A 17,332-nucleotide genomic window follows, 5' to 3' on the forward strand; every position below is an offset into this window, starting at 1 on the left:
TTTTAAGAAATGTCCATAGCCTGAAAAAACGACATTATTCTGATTCGTAAGAAGGGAGTTTGTAAGGACTTAAAGAATTACAGAAACATCAGCCTGCTTTCCGTTGTGTACAAGCTTTTTACCGAATTTACAGTTAGCCGCATGGGTGACAGCCTGGATTCCCAACAACTCAAAGAGCAGACTGGGTTTAGGAAAGGGTACTCCTTCATGTATCACATTCATGTCGTCAATCAAGTGATGTAAAAATCGGCAGAGTACAATAAATCCCTTTACATGGCATCTATAGATTATAGGACAGCAGTCCATTCCGTACTCACCGGAGCCGTTTGTGAAGCACTAAAAGACCAGAGAACAGAACAGGCCTACGTAAGGCTTCTTGAAGACATAAATTAGGAATTCACGGCAGGATACCCTCCACAAGCAAAGCAATAAATTCTGGATCCCAAAGGGAATAAGACAGGGAGAGACGGTCTCTACAAAACTATCAACAGCATGTCTCGCGTGGGTGCTTAAAAGCTTGACTTGGAAAACCTAGGATTAAGGATAAACGGAAAATACTTGAGACATTTGAGATTTGCGGACAACATACTATTGCTGAGCGAGACGGCAGAACAACTGAAAACAATGCAAACAATGCTTGAGGAACTACAATAAAAAAGCACGGCCGTGGGAGTAAATTAAATATGAATAAATACCAAGTAATGAGGTATAAGCATTCCAAAAATCATCTGCTGAGGAGCGAAACGCCAGAAGTAACAGAATATAACTACCTCGGACAGATGGTTACTGCTGAGCCCTAACAGCTGAGAGAAATCCGGTGCATAATAGTTATGGGTTGGGGAGCCCACGGCATGCACTCACAAATAATAAAAAGTAAAGTAGCTCTGTCACTCAAACGAAAAATCTAAAACCAGTGTACATTACCGGTTATGACACAAGGAGCTGAAACTTGGGGCCTGGACCGGAGTAAGCTGACTATTATCATGAAGATGAGGCGCTGCTATTAACTTGTTTCTGCTTATTACGTTATGTTATTGATATCAATACTGATTGATAATCAAGTTCTTTTCAAGAAGCCAACAGAACTTGGCTTTGTTAGTTTTGTACTGTGCGGAATTCATGGGTTCGGAACTGATCCGGTGCTTTCATGCCTTTAGGTGAGCGCTATTATCACCTAGTCGTTCCTGCCGGTTGCATGCTCTAATGAAATCGGTTTTCACGCGTTCTGGATTTTTGTCTCATCTGCAATAAAAATGGTGGGCGTGATTGAGTCCTTGCAAACGTCTCGGCACACATGAAGTAGCGACCGTGTGAGTGCCACACCATGTGCGCAGCCAGCGAGCGCACCCGTGTCTGCCACGGTATCAGTCAGAGCGGCTCGAACTATTGAGAGCGGTTTCGTACGGTGTACTGATGATTGGAGCGCATGCGCTCGTGTGTGGCGAAACAACGGGATTCCTTCTGTCCCGTAAGCGAATCATGCTTCCTGTGACACTCCATTGGTTAGGCTGCCAACACTGGTTCCCGCAGTGTTTTGAAGCCAGCGCTCTCTTTGGGGGAATCCTCCGGCTGTGCTATCTAACGGCATCATTGCAAAATGCGACGGACGCGTCCATTGCTTGTCCCGCTTACAAGAATGAGCCGTTAGCGTAGTGGGAAATGCCTACAGTCAAGTGGGAAGTCGGGGTTTGGAATCTCTACCCGGGAAATTTTCATTCGTGCTCCATTTGTGTCGGCGCGGGTTCAATTCGCGGCCGTGGGGCCGATTTTCTAGTGGACGCCAAAAGCGAAAACGCCTGATTGGTCCAGTGTTCGACGGAAGATAAAAAGCTCCAGGTGGTAAAAATTAAAAAAAAAAGAAGCCCTCCACTACGGCGCGCCTCATCGCCTGTGTAGCGTCGCCGCGTGAAATCTCATAATCACACAATCAATCAATTCATCAATTAATTTTTGTCAATATATTCAGCTAATATTTATGTCAGCCTATACCTTCTGCAGCGAAACTGGGTGCGTCCAGAATTACAGATCGGAGGATGAGTTTTGTCGCGGCGTCCTCGTTTAAATACTGTCGATTTAAAATATATACGCTACTTTTATTATCTCTTCCATATTAGGAATAATAATACGCATTTCACCTTAGGTGTCCACTTTGTTTATATTCTAATGTCAAGGCGATTATTACTTGCCTTTTATTTTCCGACTTTTACTGCATATATCTGCAATCACACAACAACAAAAAACCACCGACCGTTTTGCAGCGCTGGGTGTATCACAATTGCTGCATAACAAAAAAAAGCGCACTCTTAACCAAAAAGCTCGTAAAACGGTAGTAACGGCTGTATTTACTAACTCCTTACTGAGTTTGCTACCCCCCAATGCGGTACGTAGGTCCCACCACTGAGTGTGGAACCGTTGCTAGCCTAGGCTGTGCACTTAGTAACTGCTGCTGGTTTGATACTAACATTCACTGAAGTAACAAATCCCGTGAATTATTGAACGAAATAACTACAGCTCTTTTTCCACCCCAAATCACGATAAAAAGTTTTTGCAATTCCACATGCTTTCTTGTATATGCTCACGTTAAAATGCATAACATTTGATTTTTACGACAAGCCCAACGACTCCCTCAGGGGACTTTCCGCTGCTGGCTATAAAAGCAAGAAGAGCAGATGTATTTCTGAGGTAACTATAGGTAACACTCGATCTCCTCGTGCATCCCGTTGGCGTTCTTGCTCAATTCAATTGTTGATTGTCCACGTGTGGTATGTGCGTGATGAATGTGTTTGTGTCGCGCTACGCACTCAGAAGATCCACATTGTTACGCGTAGCTCTTTAGTAGATCATGCATGGCCAGTTATTAAAAGCAACTAAGTAGCTAGTTAATACTGGGACAAGCGACTGGTTAGTGTTCTGTTAGTAAGTGCGCCGACGTTTTTTTAAGAGTGTATTATCAAAGAATAATTGAAATTTTACAAGAACTGGGTTAGATTTAAAGGACGCTTTTCCTCGCTTGGTGTTTTTGTTCCCACTACGTGAGCGTTCCGTTCGGGTATTGCCCATGAAGCCTCGCTTCTCGGACACGTGTCAAACAACATCTGTTCACGCGCGTTTTGCTAATGCGATAGTACTGCGTCGCAAGCATCGCTTTCGGATGGGGCCGTCCGGACTTCTGTGTTCCCTGAGCGCTGCTTTTAAATGCAGAGCATTTCTTTAACTCACATGTAGCGTCCGCCGTGCGTCCGCAACAGCTCAGCGCGCAGGTGCGCCCTCTCCCCCACTCCTCCTCTCCCGCATCACGCTACCCTCCTCGCTCCCAACAACAGGTCCGCACCCCTCCCCCTACACTATATAAAAAATAATACTTACCGGCGCCTGGTTTCGATCCCACGACCCTGCGGGCGGAACGCAAGGTACATGGTGCTCTACCCACTGCGCCACAAAGCCGACACAGAATGGAAGGCTACGAACGCGCCTTATATCCTTGACTCATTCAAACTACGTCAAGAAGCTGCTGGTACAACGCGTTCACTACCTGTGGGCGGAACGCAAGGGACATGGTGCTCTTCCCACTGCGCCACAAAACCGACACAGAATGAAAGGCTACGAACGCGCCTTATATCCTTGACTCATTCAAACTACGTCAAGAAGCTGCTGATACAACGCATTCACTACCACCAACTCTCCAAACACTAAACGTGAACGCAATACACCCACCCCCTATGCGACGCATTTACTCGAGTCCCCCTCGCGGGGAGATGGGCCCTTTTTATTTATCAATTTTCTTATGAATCCCACACCCCGCTTCCTTTTATTTTCCTTTTTTATTATTAGCAGTTTTGGAGGTTGTTCATACACTTTTGTTTTTAACGCTGTGGACCTTTTTATTGCGCACCGTCATGAGTTCGTGGAGGTAACAGGTGTTTTACCAGGACTATCAGGAAATAAATTATATTAAGCAGCCGCAAAGAACTACGTGCCACAGCTCCGCTGGTCATTTTTTACAGTCTCTGGCTGGTCTTACAGTCTCTGACTATGGGACCTCTTTCTGTATATCTTGCACATGTCATCTGTATTTCGCACAAATAAACCTTTTATGATTTCTGATTTCACAGAGTGGAAGGACACTGGATTTTTTAACGGCGCGTGTCAGACCACCAGCTCGTAATATTTTTTTATCTTACCATCCACATGAGAGCGCCCAAGAGTTTAATTCAAACTGAAACATTTTACTAACTAAAAGAAGGGGCTCGTTAAAAATAACAACATCGCTTTAATTGCATCAACAAAATGCACGCCCCATAAGGTCTGCTGTAATAGAATACAACCATTCTATTTATTCTCTGCGAAGTTCGTTAACACAGAAAATTTCGAGCACATGGGCATTTCGTATTTTCGTAACCGCTCTGAACTGTGTGGCAGCAATAACTTGGGCGCTCGCCAAAATTTCAAAAAAAAAAAAACAATGCTAGAAGCGAGATTTTCTTTAATAACAAACATTTTTGTTAATGTGCTTTCTATATTGTCCAAGGCAACTCTGTTGTCGTCTTACAATAAATTACATTGCAAAGACATGCTATGAAAACTTGCAGCGCCCCACAATTTTAAGCCGCCCTTTACAGCGCTCAACAAGGCACGTTTCCGGGAGCGCGCTGCTTCGTCCACCTCAACAGCGGCAGTGCAACTAGCGACCAATGCAACTATATAGTCCAGCGCTGCCTGCTGACAACCATCACGGCCCACATTACTCGGCAGCAGAGCGGCGATTAAGCATATCAGATACGGTGGCGGGGGCGGTGCGAACACACGCTCAGACCGGCGCTCCTTGGTTCCCGTCGGCGCCCGTACAGGCCGCAGCAATTCAGTGCGGCCACCACTCCTCTGCTCCATTTACTTGTGCGCGGACCTGTACATGTCTTGTAATGGCGCTGACAAAAAAAAAAAAAAAAAGAAAAGCACGCAGGAAAAGGCGGCAAGGAGGCGATGACTCTGCAACAAGAAATCAGCTTTTCGTTGCACGTGAATAAGTTTATTTATTTATTTATTTATTTATTTATTTATTTATTTATTTATTTATTTATTTATTCATACAATACTGCAGGCCTTGGGCGGCCCAAGCAGGAGTGGTTTTTTTATACAACGCCGTCTTTGCAAGTTACACTTGCAAAGACGGCGTTGAACACCTACCCCAACCACTCCACAAGCTCTTTTAGAGTGCTGAAAACGCTTTTTGGGAACCGTTTAAAAGAAATTAGGCAGCATTAGGATTGCAGCCTGGAACATCTCGGCTTGAATACAGGAACCTTATTTACTGCATCATTGCTTCGTTGTCATCAGCTTCGCCACAGAGATCCGTGTCTATCTCGTTTGCTGCAGATTTCGGTCACGCTGTGGCGGCACCCGGTCTTCATCACTAGGAAGGACGCTTGCTCAAGAAGAGCCATAACTTAAATACAAACACAGGGTACATGCGGTCCAAGTTACTCTGTGCTTTGTGAGCGTACCGCCACCCCACACACGCATGGTAATCTCAGCGCATGTTAAACTGAAGTGCTTACTTTGGGGTAAATCTGATATCTGATTAGATTTACAGGATCAAATTAGTGCCCTGTGGTGCAAATGGGAATCGTGGCCACGCTGTACTGCCTTACGCGTTTCATTGTGACCAACTAACCGCTATTAATATATAGCGAAAACGCTGAAATGCCGAGCAAAATCGACGGTGTCGGGCCTACTACAAATAAACATGTAGCGCTACATCAGGGAAGAGCAGTTGACATCCAGCCGGATAGCGAAGCTACAGGAAAACCCGCCATTCAGAACAGGTGCAGGCAATACGGGGGAGTGATGGTGAGTGCAATCATCAAAACTGATGTAACTTAAGCTAATTGAGCTAAAATGTGCCAAATGAGGTAAAATTTGCTAGGATGGGCATATCACGGAAACGTTTTATAGCGATTCTTTATTGCACTAATTGATGCCGTTGGACGCCAATACGCCCTACAGGGAATCCAACTTTCTCTGACGACGATTATGCATGATTGCGGGTGAAGTGAAATAATAAAACGCTTCCCGTGTCGGGAATCAAACTTGGGTCCCTCGCGTTATGAAGCCAGCATCTATGTGATTGCTTCATTCCTGTTTTTTTTCTTTGTTGCCGGATTTGGACGTGAACGAAACGGTATAAACAACAAGGGTAAAACAGCTAGCGCTGTGATTGCTTGCGCCGCATAAATAAAAACGCGGCGGTTCAATACTTTTTCTACCTCAAGAAGCCAGCCCGGTACACATGGCTGGGCCTTCAACACGTCTACTACCGTAATTACTCGATTCTAACGCGCTCCCGATTTTCCAGGCAAAAAAACCGAAAAAACTTGCACATCCGATTGTAACGCGCACGGTACTTCGTGAGCAAGAAAAACGGATGCGAGAGAAACGGGCGATTTATTTCTTGAAGTAATCTCACTCATCTCACTCCTCGTCGCTCTTCGCTGACCACACATCTCGTCCTTGGTGCCGTCAAGCGCGTTCGCGATGCCACACTTCATAACGGACGTTCAACCATGGTCGATGGGATCGTGCACGCCCGTCCTGCGAGCTTCTGCAGAGGCGCACGCTTCAGCCGACCGCTCGTTTTGAACGCGTGAGAGCCGCTGCTGCCATTGCTGTTATCAAGCGCGCAAGTGGAACGATTTGACGGTTTGTGTGAACGCCAATAGAAAAGCCTTGGTGCCTATGCTTCCTGCGTCCGAAAAATCGTTGCTAAAGACTTTGGCGCCATCTTGAGATGGTGATGGCAATGGGCGGGGCGAAATTTCTGTTGTTTCGGCAGTTGCGGTTTCGTATCCGATTCTAACGCGCATGCGATTTTTCGACCTATTTTTCCGGAAAAAAGTGCGCGTTACAATCGGGTAATTACGGTATTTTTCTGACGTTCTCTCGAAAGTACCGCCTCCAAGGCCTGGCATTAATATCACTGTTGCGGAAAGCCATGCGGGACCTCCATTTCCCTTGCAAGAACAAAATCATCAAAAACTCATAAAGGACGCCAGTATTGTCTTCAACACACCCGAACCGTATACTGTGACAATCAAGAGGGAAATCCTTTTTCAGCGTAAGTTTGAGCGCATCCCAAAGAAAGACCGCGTCCCCGCAGTCCGGGAACACGTAGGATTTTTTTTCCGGCCTATTACTCAGAGTATAGTTCCACACCCACGAAACACAAAGGCCCTGCTTCTGTATCCACGTTCTCCAGGCAGAACACCGACGTGCAAACTAAAGAAAAAGGATTTGACACCAAGCGCAACTGCCCTTCCTTTGACCCGCTTCAGTACATCTTTCCCAGTTCCTGTCCGGTATACAATATTGCATATAGTGGAACTGGCAAGCATATGTCAAGGAAATTTTGTACAACGTTTTCTTCGGGCCAATGCACATGCATTCCATGAAAAATAGTGACCGCCAAAATTGAGCCGCTTGGACAACTTCACGCAGATAAGAGTTAATACCTCCGGATAATGGTTGGCTTGTACTAACAACACGCAGTGTTAAAACCCTGCTCAAGCTTACGTAAATAGTAGTGCGTTAGAAAAGATCTTGCGCCTCTAAAAGAAATAAAAAAAAAACGCTGTTCAACTTGACGCAGAAAAAGATATGCAGTGTAATACCCCGGAAGAGGACTGGTGGAAACAGGTTCGTGCGACTCGTCCGTTCCCAGGAAGACCGCCGTATAATGACTGCTAACCCACGGCGCAGCCTTTCCACATTTGCTGGCCCACAGTGGAGCACTCGCATCACGTTCCATACTTTAGCGGCGAAAAACAGATTACGCGCTCTGGCGAGCGCTAACATAGACAGCATTTTTACCTTCCCCTAGCATGTTTTCGTCCTGTCGCGTATACATCTTTCGTCTGTTTTCGCCGGTATGGTTCACTGTCACGGTAGCTTTCGAGTGGCCCCCCAAAGTATACTTAGGAGACGCCAGTTCCCAGCTTATGCCCTCGTGAATGCTCGGTGTCGCATCCCAGTTACCATGCCAAACGGCCAAGCATTTTTTTAAATTTACAGATGTAATAAAAAATCTTTTAAGTGTGTGATTGATTGATTGATAAATCTTTATTTGCGAGCCTGAGGCGCAGATGTTAGGGCGCCCGCCTGGTGGAGGGCATCCTTAGTGCAGGATACCCTGGCTGCGGCTGGCTGTCCGGGCCCTGGTCACCAGGTCTTGCTGGATCCTGAGGTCCGGGCTAGTCAGGCAAGCCATCCACTGCTCATAGGATGGGGTGGGGTTGGGAGGGAGGTGCGGGGTTCTTTGACACACCCATACCTGATGATATAGGGTGCCAGGCGAAGGAGAGAAATTACAGGTGGCGGGGTATTGAGTTGGGTAAATGGCGTGAAGAAGGGTGCTGTGGGGATATGTATTTGTCTGCTGTCTTCTCAGGGTGGTGGCTTCATCTCTGGATAGTCTTGGGTGTGGTTCCGGATATTTTCTTCGGTCGAGACGGTAGTGGGGTAATATTTCGGCGTAATTCGTGAGCGGGTTAATTTTGGGGGCAAAAAGCGAAGTTCCCTCTTCGGTAATGGCCCGGTGTATATGCGCGCGGGCAGCGGCATGTGCCGCCTTATTACCTTGGAGGAATTCATGTCCAGGTACCCAGACGAGGTGTACTTCGGAGAGTCGGGGGATGCTCTTGAGGATGTAAAGCGCTGTTTTGGAAATGCGTCCCCGTAGGTAATTACGGCAAGCTGCCTGGGAGTCTGTCAGCACTGTGATGGCGTCGTCACCCGTCGTGGCGGCTAGGGCGATTGCAACGTCCTCGGCAGCCTCTGCAGATGTTGTGCGGACTGTGAGAGCGGTCATTTCATGCCCGGCTGCATTTGTTACACACACAGCATGGGCTGACCGATGAGGATACGGGGACGCGTCGGTGTATCGTGCAATTGGTCTATTACCGTATTTAGCGCACATAGCTTGCACTCTAGCGATGCGTCGAGCCTTATTGTGAACCGGATCCATGTTTCTCGGAATCCGGGCTACACGAATGGCTTCTCGTACGTGCAGTGGTATTCGTTCTTTGTGCTCTTGTAAGGGGGGTGTCGAATAGCCTAACCTTCTCAGCGTGGCCCGTCCGGTCGGTGTTAATTTTAGGCGTTCTAACCGGGAGATGTGATGTGCCTCTTGTATCTCTTCCCAGGTATTATGGATTCCTAGACGCAACAAATTCTTGGTTGATGTTTTTGGAGGTAGGCCTAAGGCAGTCTTGTACGCCTGGCGGAGCAAAATGTTAAGCCTTGCTCTTTCACTCGCTTTGAGGGCCAAATATGGTGTGCCGTATGCGACCTGGCTAATGAGTACGGCTTGAACAATGCGTAATGTATCAGACTCTTGCATTACGAATCTTCGATTGGATACACGATGTATTAGGTGAATGAGTTGGGAGAGCTTTCGTTGCAGCGGTGCAATCGTATGGAGACCTGATCCGTTTTTCGGAATCGTCAGACCCAAGATCCGGAGATGGGCAACGTTGGGGACTGGTTTTCCTGCAATTGTGAGCGCCGGATCCGGGATGCTTTGTTTACGACGTTGCGCTGTCTTAGTGCAGAGAGTAAGGAGGGCCGATTTTTCCGAAGCACACTCAAGTCCCCGGGCGCTTAGATACCGCTGTGCTTCTTCGGTAGCGCTTTGCATGGCGTCTTGTTGCTCGCCCATGGACCCCGTAGGGGTCCATAGGGTGAGGTCATCCGCGTAAAGCGCGTGCCTCAGATGTGGGGGGGAAGGTCCTTCATAGCGATGTTAAAAAGAAGCGGTGATATGACGGAGCCTTGAGGGGTGCCTTTAGGAATGGTCTTGAATGTGGTGGAGCGGAGATATCCTATGCCGATGGTTGCAGTACGACCGGAGAGGAAAGCCGCGACGTAGTCGTAGATTCGCTGTCCACAATCAATCGAGGTTAGTCCCTGAAGGATGGCGCGGTGGGAGACGTTGTCGAAAGCCCCTTTGATATCCAGGGTGAGGATGCAACGCTTGTGTGTGCTGGTGAGCCGATCAATTATTTCTTCTTTCAGTTGCAAGAGGATATCTTGGGTAGAAAGATTTGGTCGGAAGCCGTATATTGTGGTCGGAAAGTGGCCGTTGTCTTCGATATAGGGATATAGGCGGTTTTGCACCATATGTTCAAGGAGCTTTGCCACACAAGACCTAAGGGAGATGGGTCGTAGGTTAGTGGTAGCAAGCGGTTTTTCCGGTTTAGGTATTAGAGTGATGTCGGCACGCTTCAACTGGGGGGGGGGCAACGTGCCGGCAATCCAATGCTCGTTAATATAGTCTAAGAGAACTTCTAGCGCGGGGACGTCGAGGTTCCGGAGCAACTTATTAGGAATCTTGTCATTGCCTGGCGCGGTGTTTCTGGTTAAATGGTGAACCGCTGCTTCCATGTCCACAAGCGTGAAAGGGGCGTACATTTCAGGATTGGGAGCGCCCGTGTACGGTTGGTGGGGAGGCTGAGTCTTGTCGCTCCTATATTGCCAATGTTTCGTGAGCTCCTCAAGGAGATCTTCTTCTGTGCCATGGTAATTGTGAATAAGCCGTCTGAGCTGATGTGCCGTGGCCGATCTAGATTCTTTGTTCCCCATAAGAGACCGAAGCAGGTGCCATGTGCGTCGGGTGCCGAGGGTACCTTGTAACTGCGTGCAGAACTGCGACCAGTTCTGCTGGCTGAGTTGTCTGGCATACGACGCCGCTGCTTGTGTTAGCTGGGCTATGTGAAGACGAAGTTTTCGATTTGTTCTTCGTTTTTTCCACCGTTTTATAAGCCCTCGCCGGGCTTCCCATAGGTGCAAGAGGTGTGCATCGATTGCGGGGCAGTCTTGGGTCAACGGTAATTCCTTGGTAAAAGTTTTAGTTGCCTGCAACATTTTTGCGGTTAATTCTTCAATCAAGTGGATAGAGCTCGTCGGTGTTGCTTCTCGAAATTTTCGCCAATCGGTGAGGCGGGCAGTGCCTATTCGTTGGGGTGGAGCCTTCTGACTGGGTAGCTGTAGCTGCACAATATAATGGTCACTTCCCAACGTTTCTGTGAGGCACTCCCAGCTTGGATCTTTGAGACCATATGTAAGCGTAAGGTCCGGAGTAGTGTCCCGTCAGACACTATTACCCAAGCGAGTGGGGGTATTCGGAGTGTTACACAAGTGCAGATTGTTCGTTCTGATTGCGTCATAGAGTTGCTGTCCTTTTTTGTTGTCCCTATGGTAACCCCAGATTGTGTGATGCGCGTTAAAATCGCCAATTATAACCAGTCCGTGTCCTTTCGTTCTTTGTTTGACGGTCCTGAAGAGCCGGTTGATTTCACCGAGAGGTGATGATGGAGGGCTATATTTGTTGAGGATGAATAGGCTGGCTTGTGTCTTCTTTTTTGGAATGAGCTCTACGAAAACGTAGTCCAAGGTTGTGGGAAGGGTGTGTGCCTGCACTGTCTCGCTTGTCTGTACTAAAGTTGCCGTGCGTGCGTCCGAATTCGTAAGGTACGTGGTGTATCCCCGGAGTGTTATCTGATCTGTGCCAGTTTCCTGGAGAGCGATTACAGTCGGTGAATTTGTGTTGTGTGTGAACAACCTTCTCTATGATGCTTCTGTCTTCGAAAAACCGCCGTTACGCATGCACACGCACTTCGTATGACTGCAACTGGTAACCGCGTATACTGACACTGTTGTCAATACTCAAACAGAAAGAAGTTGTGAATAAACAGCAGGGGCGAATGTTTACGCCCTTGAAGCACAGATCGTGACAATTTGACCCGACTGCGTCATTTCGACATGAACAAAGCTGTTTAAAAATGTCAGACCATGACCAAAGACTCGGTCACTAGAAGAATGGCGTTCTCGGAGTGCCGTAAGGCTGTTAGCTATAACAATTCGGGACTAAACTCCCATGTTGAGGTTTGTGACGTTAGGCCTAACGTGGCATATTGGGGTTCAACACCGCAAACCGGCATCCACTAAAAAAATGAGCAGCAGGTGCTGATTTGCGCCGTGCACCTCCAAAGTTAGCCAGGGAGTGAACACCCGCGAGTACCTGTGGATATTGTAGGAAAGTGGGGCGTACCTATACTCGCAGTGGAGGATTGGAAAACGAAGGACTCAACGATGAGAAAGCACCTCGTTCGACCGCCGTCGCCGTTGTTCGGGGGGGGGGGGGGGGGCACGATTTTTTATGTTCTCATCCTAAAAACAGGTACGGGCCTGACTGTCGTCATTAGGCGGTCCTTCCGAACGTCTACGCTAAATTCGCTTAGGGCTTTCGGCAAACACTCTCTCGGTTATACTTTTCTCGGCAAACTCTCAAATAATGAGTACCACGCTGCCTCTTCTACAGACAAATTCGGTGTACAAACAGTGCATATTGTCGGAGAGGGAATATCACGCATACAACGGTGGTTTACTAAACATTTGAATGAAGAACGAACGCCATTTCAACAAGTCATGAAATTTATTCTAGTAGCAGTACTGGTAAATGATGGGAAATGGGAGTTTGTCACCGAACACAAAATAAGAGGGAAGGTTTCATACTTAGGAATAATAAAATAAATGTACGTTTGCTGCGGACGTAATGCGACAAACCGATAACCGAATCGATTATCGGGGCAACAGTGTAGCTACTGAGAACCGGGAAGTAGCAGCGGGGACGATCATCGACGCGATGTAGGGAAGCAATATAAATTTTCAGGGAGCGAAATAAATCCTGCAGCGCAGGATCAACGTGGGTGGATGTGTATGGAGGAAGCCTCTGTCATGGAGTGGACTTAGGATGATGAGTTTTAGGATGATGATGATCATTGTGATATTTATGGCGGTCAGACAGAGGGTAATGACGCCAGTGAATCTTACGTTTGCATAAACACGTTCGCTTCTTCTCCTAATAATTCAGTGTTTTGTTCATATGGCTTAGCTGGTTTCATCCATTTCTTTTTAACCTCTAGCACTAGGTTGCTCTTTAGCAAACTGTCGTCACTGCATGTAAGCTGCCTAGCTCCTGCACATCCTATAAGATGACAGCACGATCACTGAGAATAAACTGAGTTTTATTGTTTCCCAGTTTTGGTATCCTGTGCCTCTTTGGCAAAGAATATCGTAAATATTCACCTCAAGCACTGTTAATGAATAGCTCATAGCTCATTATGCTGTGCTAAAAACATCTTTGCATCTTCGAATATTGTACTTCAAATGTAACTGGCCTGCTCAGTTGTACCTGATTCGGAACTCGCCCATAAGAACAACTGAATTCATTTGAGCCAGGAATACACTATTATTTTTCAGCCACTAGCATGTTAGAAGTGCCATTACCCAATATGTGCCACGAATGTAGCAACTGTTGAATCCTAACTCGCACTGGTCAAATTCAGGAGCGCAAATCACTCCCTGGGAAAAAATTATAAGCAGTTCCAAATACGCCGTAGCGGGCTATTGCCAATTATAGCACTGTTGCATTAGAGTTCTCAGGTGTGTGCAGCCTGAGAAATATTACACCATGGTCAGGCAACTCCAATAATAAAGCTTGTTCACAGTAAAATTTCAAAAAGCCTGTTTACCATATCAATCCTGACTTCATCGCGGTACACAATTGGCATTCATGTTTTAATTTCTTTTCATATTAGAAGTTATATCGGAATTACCATCTTTCTGTTTACTCAACAATAAACAGACGCAACCCTCCCGCTATCTTATGCGCAAACGGCACAGCTGGTACATGCACCTTCCACCCCTGGCCATACTTGGAAACAACGCATTCGTTAACCAAACCTTTCCAGCCGTTTCACACTCACCCGTGTTCAGCAAAGGACGACAAAATCTTGATGAAGGCCTCACTCATCGCATGGTGCTCGTCCCCGATGTTGGTGTCAGCAACCAGTGGGAACCCGAACAGGAACGGCAGTTCTAGAGAATGCGGCGTGCCCATCCAAGACGGTAGGGCCGGCGTGTGGTACTTGTGGTTGAAAACATAGGAGAACACCTTACCCCCACCTGAAGCGTGCTTTCTCTCAAAATACCGTGTGGGGCAGTTGAACACTCTGTCTGAGGAGTAGTCGAGGTACTGCCTCACCAAAGCTCCCCGGCTGGCATCCTTTGCACGGGCTAAATAATTATCTAAGGTTTCTGGCAACGCAGATTTCACCAACGAACCGATGACCTTTTCGAGGAAACTTGTCACATTATCCCGTTCTAGTCCTTCAAGGTTTTCCTGCAAGAAATCGTAGGCTGGAGGGAATAGAAAGATGACGGACATCTCATCCGAAACCACTCCGACTATCACGTCAACCGGAAGAAAAAGCCCGTTCTCCAGGGCTAGTCTTGGTTCTTGAGGAAGATATTCATTCCGGTAGGTGGGCAAGAAAGGAAGTGTTTTGGGTTCCGTCATAGCAAATGCCGCTCTGGTTATCTCGTCCCCTGGTATTCTTCGGAGACAACTGATGATCTGCTCCGGGTGCGTAGTAAGATTAATTTCCCTTTCCTTGCAACCCAGTCGCTCAGCAAGCTTCTCGGCCTTTTCAAAACTTTCTTCTGGTGTGTCGTAAAAATCGATAGTGTACATAGTACCACTAAGTAAAACTGCCCGGGCGAAAAGTCCTTCGCTCATTGGAGACAGCAGGTGACAGTTGATACTCATAGCTCCCGCGCTATCTCCAAACAGGGTCACTTTGGCTGGATCGCCGCCGAAAAAGCGGGCATTCTTCTGTATCCAACGGAGAGCTAAGTTTTGGTCCATTAGCCCCATGTTACCGGGAGCTCCAGGAAATCCAGCGTCCATGAATCCGAGCACTCCGAGGCGATAGTTCATGGAGACCACGACATAGCCTGTTTTTGCAGCCAGAATGGATCCGGTGTAGTTATCGTATGCCGCGCTTCCGTAACAAAACCCGCCTCCGTGAATCCATGCCAGTACGGGAGCACTTGCGTCTGAGTCATTCATTGGAGGGTGCGATGTCCAGACGTTGAGGTGTAGGCAGTCTTCGGTGTACGTCACTTCACCCGCCCAGAGTCCTGGGAAGGGGATTTGGGGACATCCCGTCCGGGTTTGCGTGGCATTGTACGTGCCTTCCCATGGTTCCATTGGGACTGGCGGCATGAAGCGGAGGTCTCCCACAGGTGACTTGGCGTAAGGTATTCCGACATATTCTTCCACGATAGTGTTCAGTACATTCAGCTTCCTTCCTGATACCGCTCCCAGAGCAGTCTGCCTTTCCACTTCGTTACAGTATGTTCCGGTGCAAGACATAAAAATGATGAGGATAGTGCTTACTTTTGTAGGACTCATTGCAGGCCCTGAAATGAAATAAAAAGAACTATTAAAACTCTGGAATATAAGAAAATATAATTACAAGATAATTATATCCCTAATTACATTCACGACCGTTTCCTTTTTGGCAAACAATCCACGGCAAAGACACCCACTGTTATTTGAACAATACTACTGCAGTCAATATTCTAAAACGGCGTTCTTTTGGTAGTTGTGAAGCTATGTTTCTATTGGAAAACGGGGCTACCTTTAAACGGGAACTCGACCTATGCAAACCATAAATGAATTATGTAAAATGTAATGACGCGTCCAAGAGCAGTGCGTAACGCCTGACTACAGGAATAAAAACAAAAAAATGTGGTCGTTTCCTCTTCTATAGGAACCGGTAAAACCCGAAAGTGAAATGCGCATTCGCAGGACCAGCTGAATGTTTATTGTGCATCGATATGAACTTGCACGTCGCTATTTGTATTTCGTCGGTATGGCACCGCTAGATGCATCAACGTTAGTCACTGGATTGCACGCGTCGGAGCCTTGCGTAAATCCCATTGAAGCCACAGGCGTTTGCAAACCGTCCTTGCGAACTAAAAGAAACGGGTTGTCAGCGAATCGTTTGGTAAACACACGGTCCGCGACAGCGAAAGGAGCAAAGTAGCAGCGGACCAGGTCACGAGCGCGAAATACGTCAGTCGGCTTCTCCGCAGCTTACACTGCGCGAGCCCCGTACACGCAGGCGCTAGCATCGAGGCGTCAACTGGCGCCGCTCATTAGCGTCATGATGGAGCACCCGTGACCTCCGCGATCTGCTGCCGGTGGCGCGCCGGTCTGCTGCCGGCAGCAGATCGCGGAGGCCCCGCAGCGTTTGTCTTCCCATTCACGCGTCGGTTGGTAGCGCAGTCGGTAGCGCGTTTCGTACCCCCCCGTTGCGGATCGAAACTGGGCGCCGCCGCGTCAATGCCACTTTTTCTGGCGACGTCACTTCCGTGACGGATATCACGTCACCAAAATTTTTGTGTAGCCGGGAACAAAACGCGTTCGTGTTAAAATATTGTAAGAATAGCGAAATTTGCGATTTGCGACCCCCAAACGTGGATTACAACAATAACAGACGATTGGTATGCTTCAAGTCATAGTTCATTACGACAAATACAATGCATTACGAATACAATGTATGACAATCATATTGTATTACAATAAATACTGTTGGTAGGATGCCCTTCATTCCAAAACTACGTAGGGAAACGTTACTGTTCGCCAAATGGTATTTTAAAGAAGGCTTTCCGCTGTGAACTTAACTACTGTTTTCGAAACACAGCGACCTGTGTCTGCACAAAACACTAGCACTGCACATAAAACCAGCTGGTTTGCAGTCTTCACAAAGTGGTACACTTCAATTCAAGGCTTGGTGATTCGCCTAAACGTTTTCTCGGTTGGAGGGAGTGAAGCTGCTGTCAGCTTGGTCGTGGCTCATATTGAGTGGAAGAAGCTGGGGTTTGAGAATTTAAAAAGAGGTTTAATTAACTAAAAAAACTGGGATTACATACATAGAATGAAGAGCACTCAAAGAAAACGTCTGACGCGCTGCTCCGGCGTGGGGCGACCCTCTGGGCGAACAGCACACACACGTAAGAGCGAGAGAGAACGAACATAAACACTATCGTTGCGCTGGCGTCTCCATGTTCTCGGGCATAGCACACCTGAGGCAGAGGCGCGTTCGTGCTCTCGAGGAGCTCGGATTTTCGGTGCGGCGGATTTTCGGTCGTTCTGCGCGTCTTGGGGTGGCAGCTTCGGAGGTGTTGAGTGGCTAAGGGACCCGTGGCCGACCGTTCCCGTTTCTCGGCGGATAGATTTCTGCGAATCGTCGGAGCGAGCTGACACGCCCCTCCTTAATTTTGTGCCTGTCCTCAGGCACAAGCGTCCGCGTGGAACGGCGTTAGTTCACGCGTCGTGGCTAGGTTGGGGATCGAATGGGAGAAATTTCATCACTGCTTTGGGGCTCTGTGTCGTCTGCCTGCCTGGAGAGGGCGTCTGCCGCGACGTTCT

At 47.6% G+C, this 17,332-nt stretch overlaps 1 protein-coding gene across 1 annotated transcript in view; it reads right to left on the reverse strand.

Annotated features, from left to right (window-relative positions):
* LOC144164321 (acetylcholinesterase-like) overlaps positions 1-17,332 on the reverse strand; it is a 45,437-nt gene that overhangs the window by 17,030 nt on the left and 11,075 nt on the right. Inside the window, exon 2 of the mRNA XM_077694817.1 lies at positions 13,818-15,315. Within this exon, the coding sequence (XP_077550943.1) occupies positions 13,818-15,307 (1,490 nt within the window). The 5' untranslated portion in view covers positions 15,308-15,315. The remainder of the gene's footprint in view (positions 1-13,817; positions 15,316-17,332) is intronic.

The sequence above is a fragment of the Haemaphysalis longicornis genome, unplaced genomic scaffold (assembly GCF_048455015.1).
Source record: "Haemaphysalis longicornis isolate Haplotype H1 unplaced genomic scaffold, Haemaphysalis longicornis Haplotype H1 scaffold_13, whole genome shotgun sequence".
Classification (NCBI taxonomy): Eukaryota; Metazoa; Arthropoda; class Arachnida; order Ixodida; family Ixodidae; genus Haemaphysalis; species Haemaphysalis longicornis.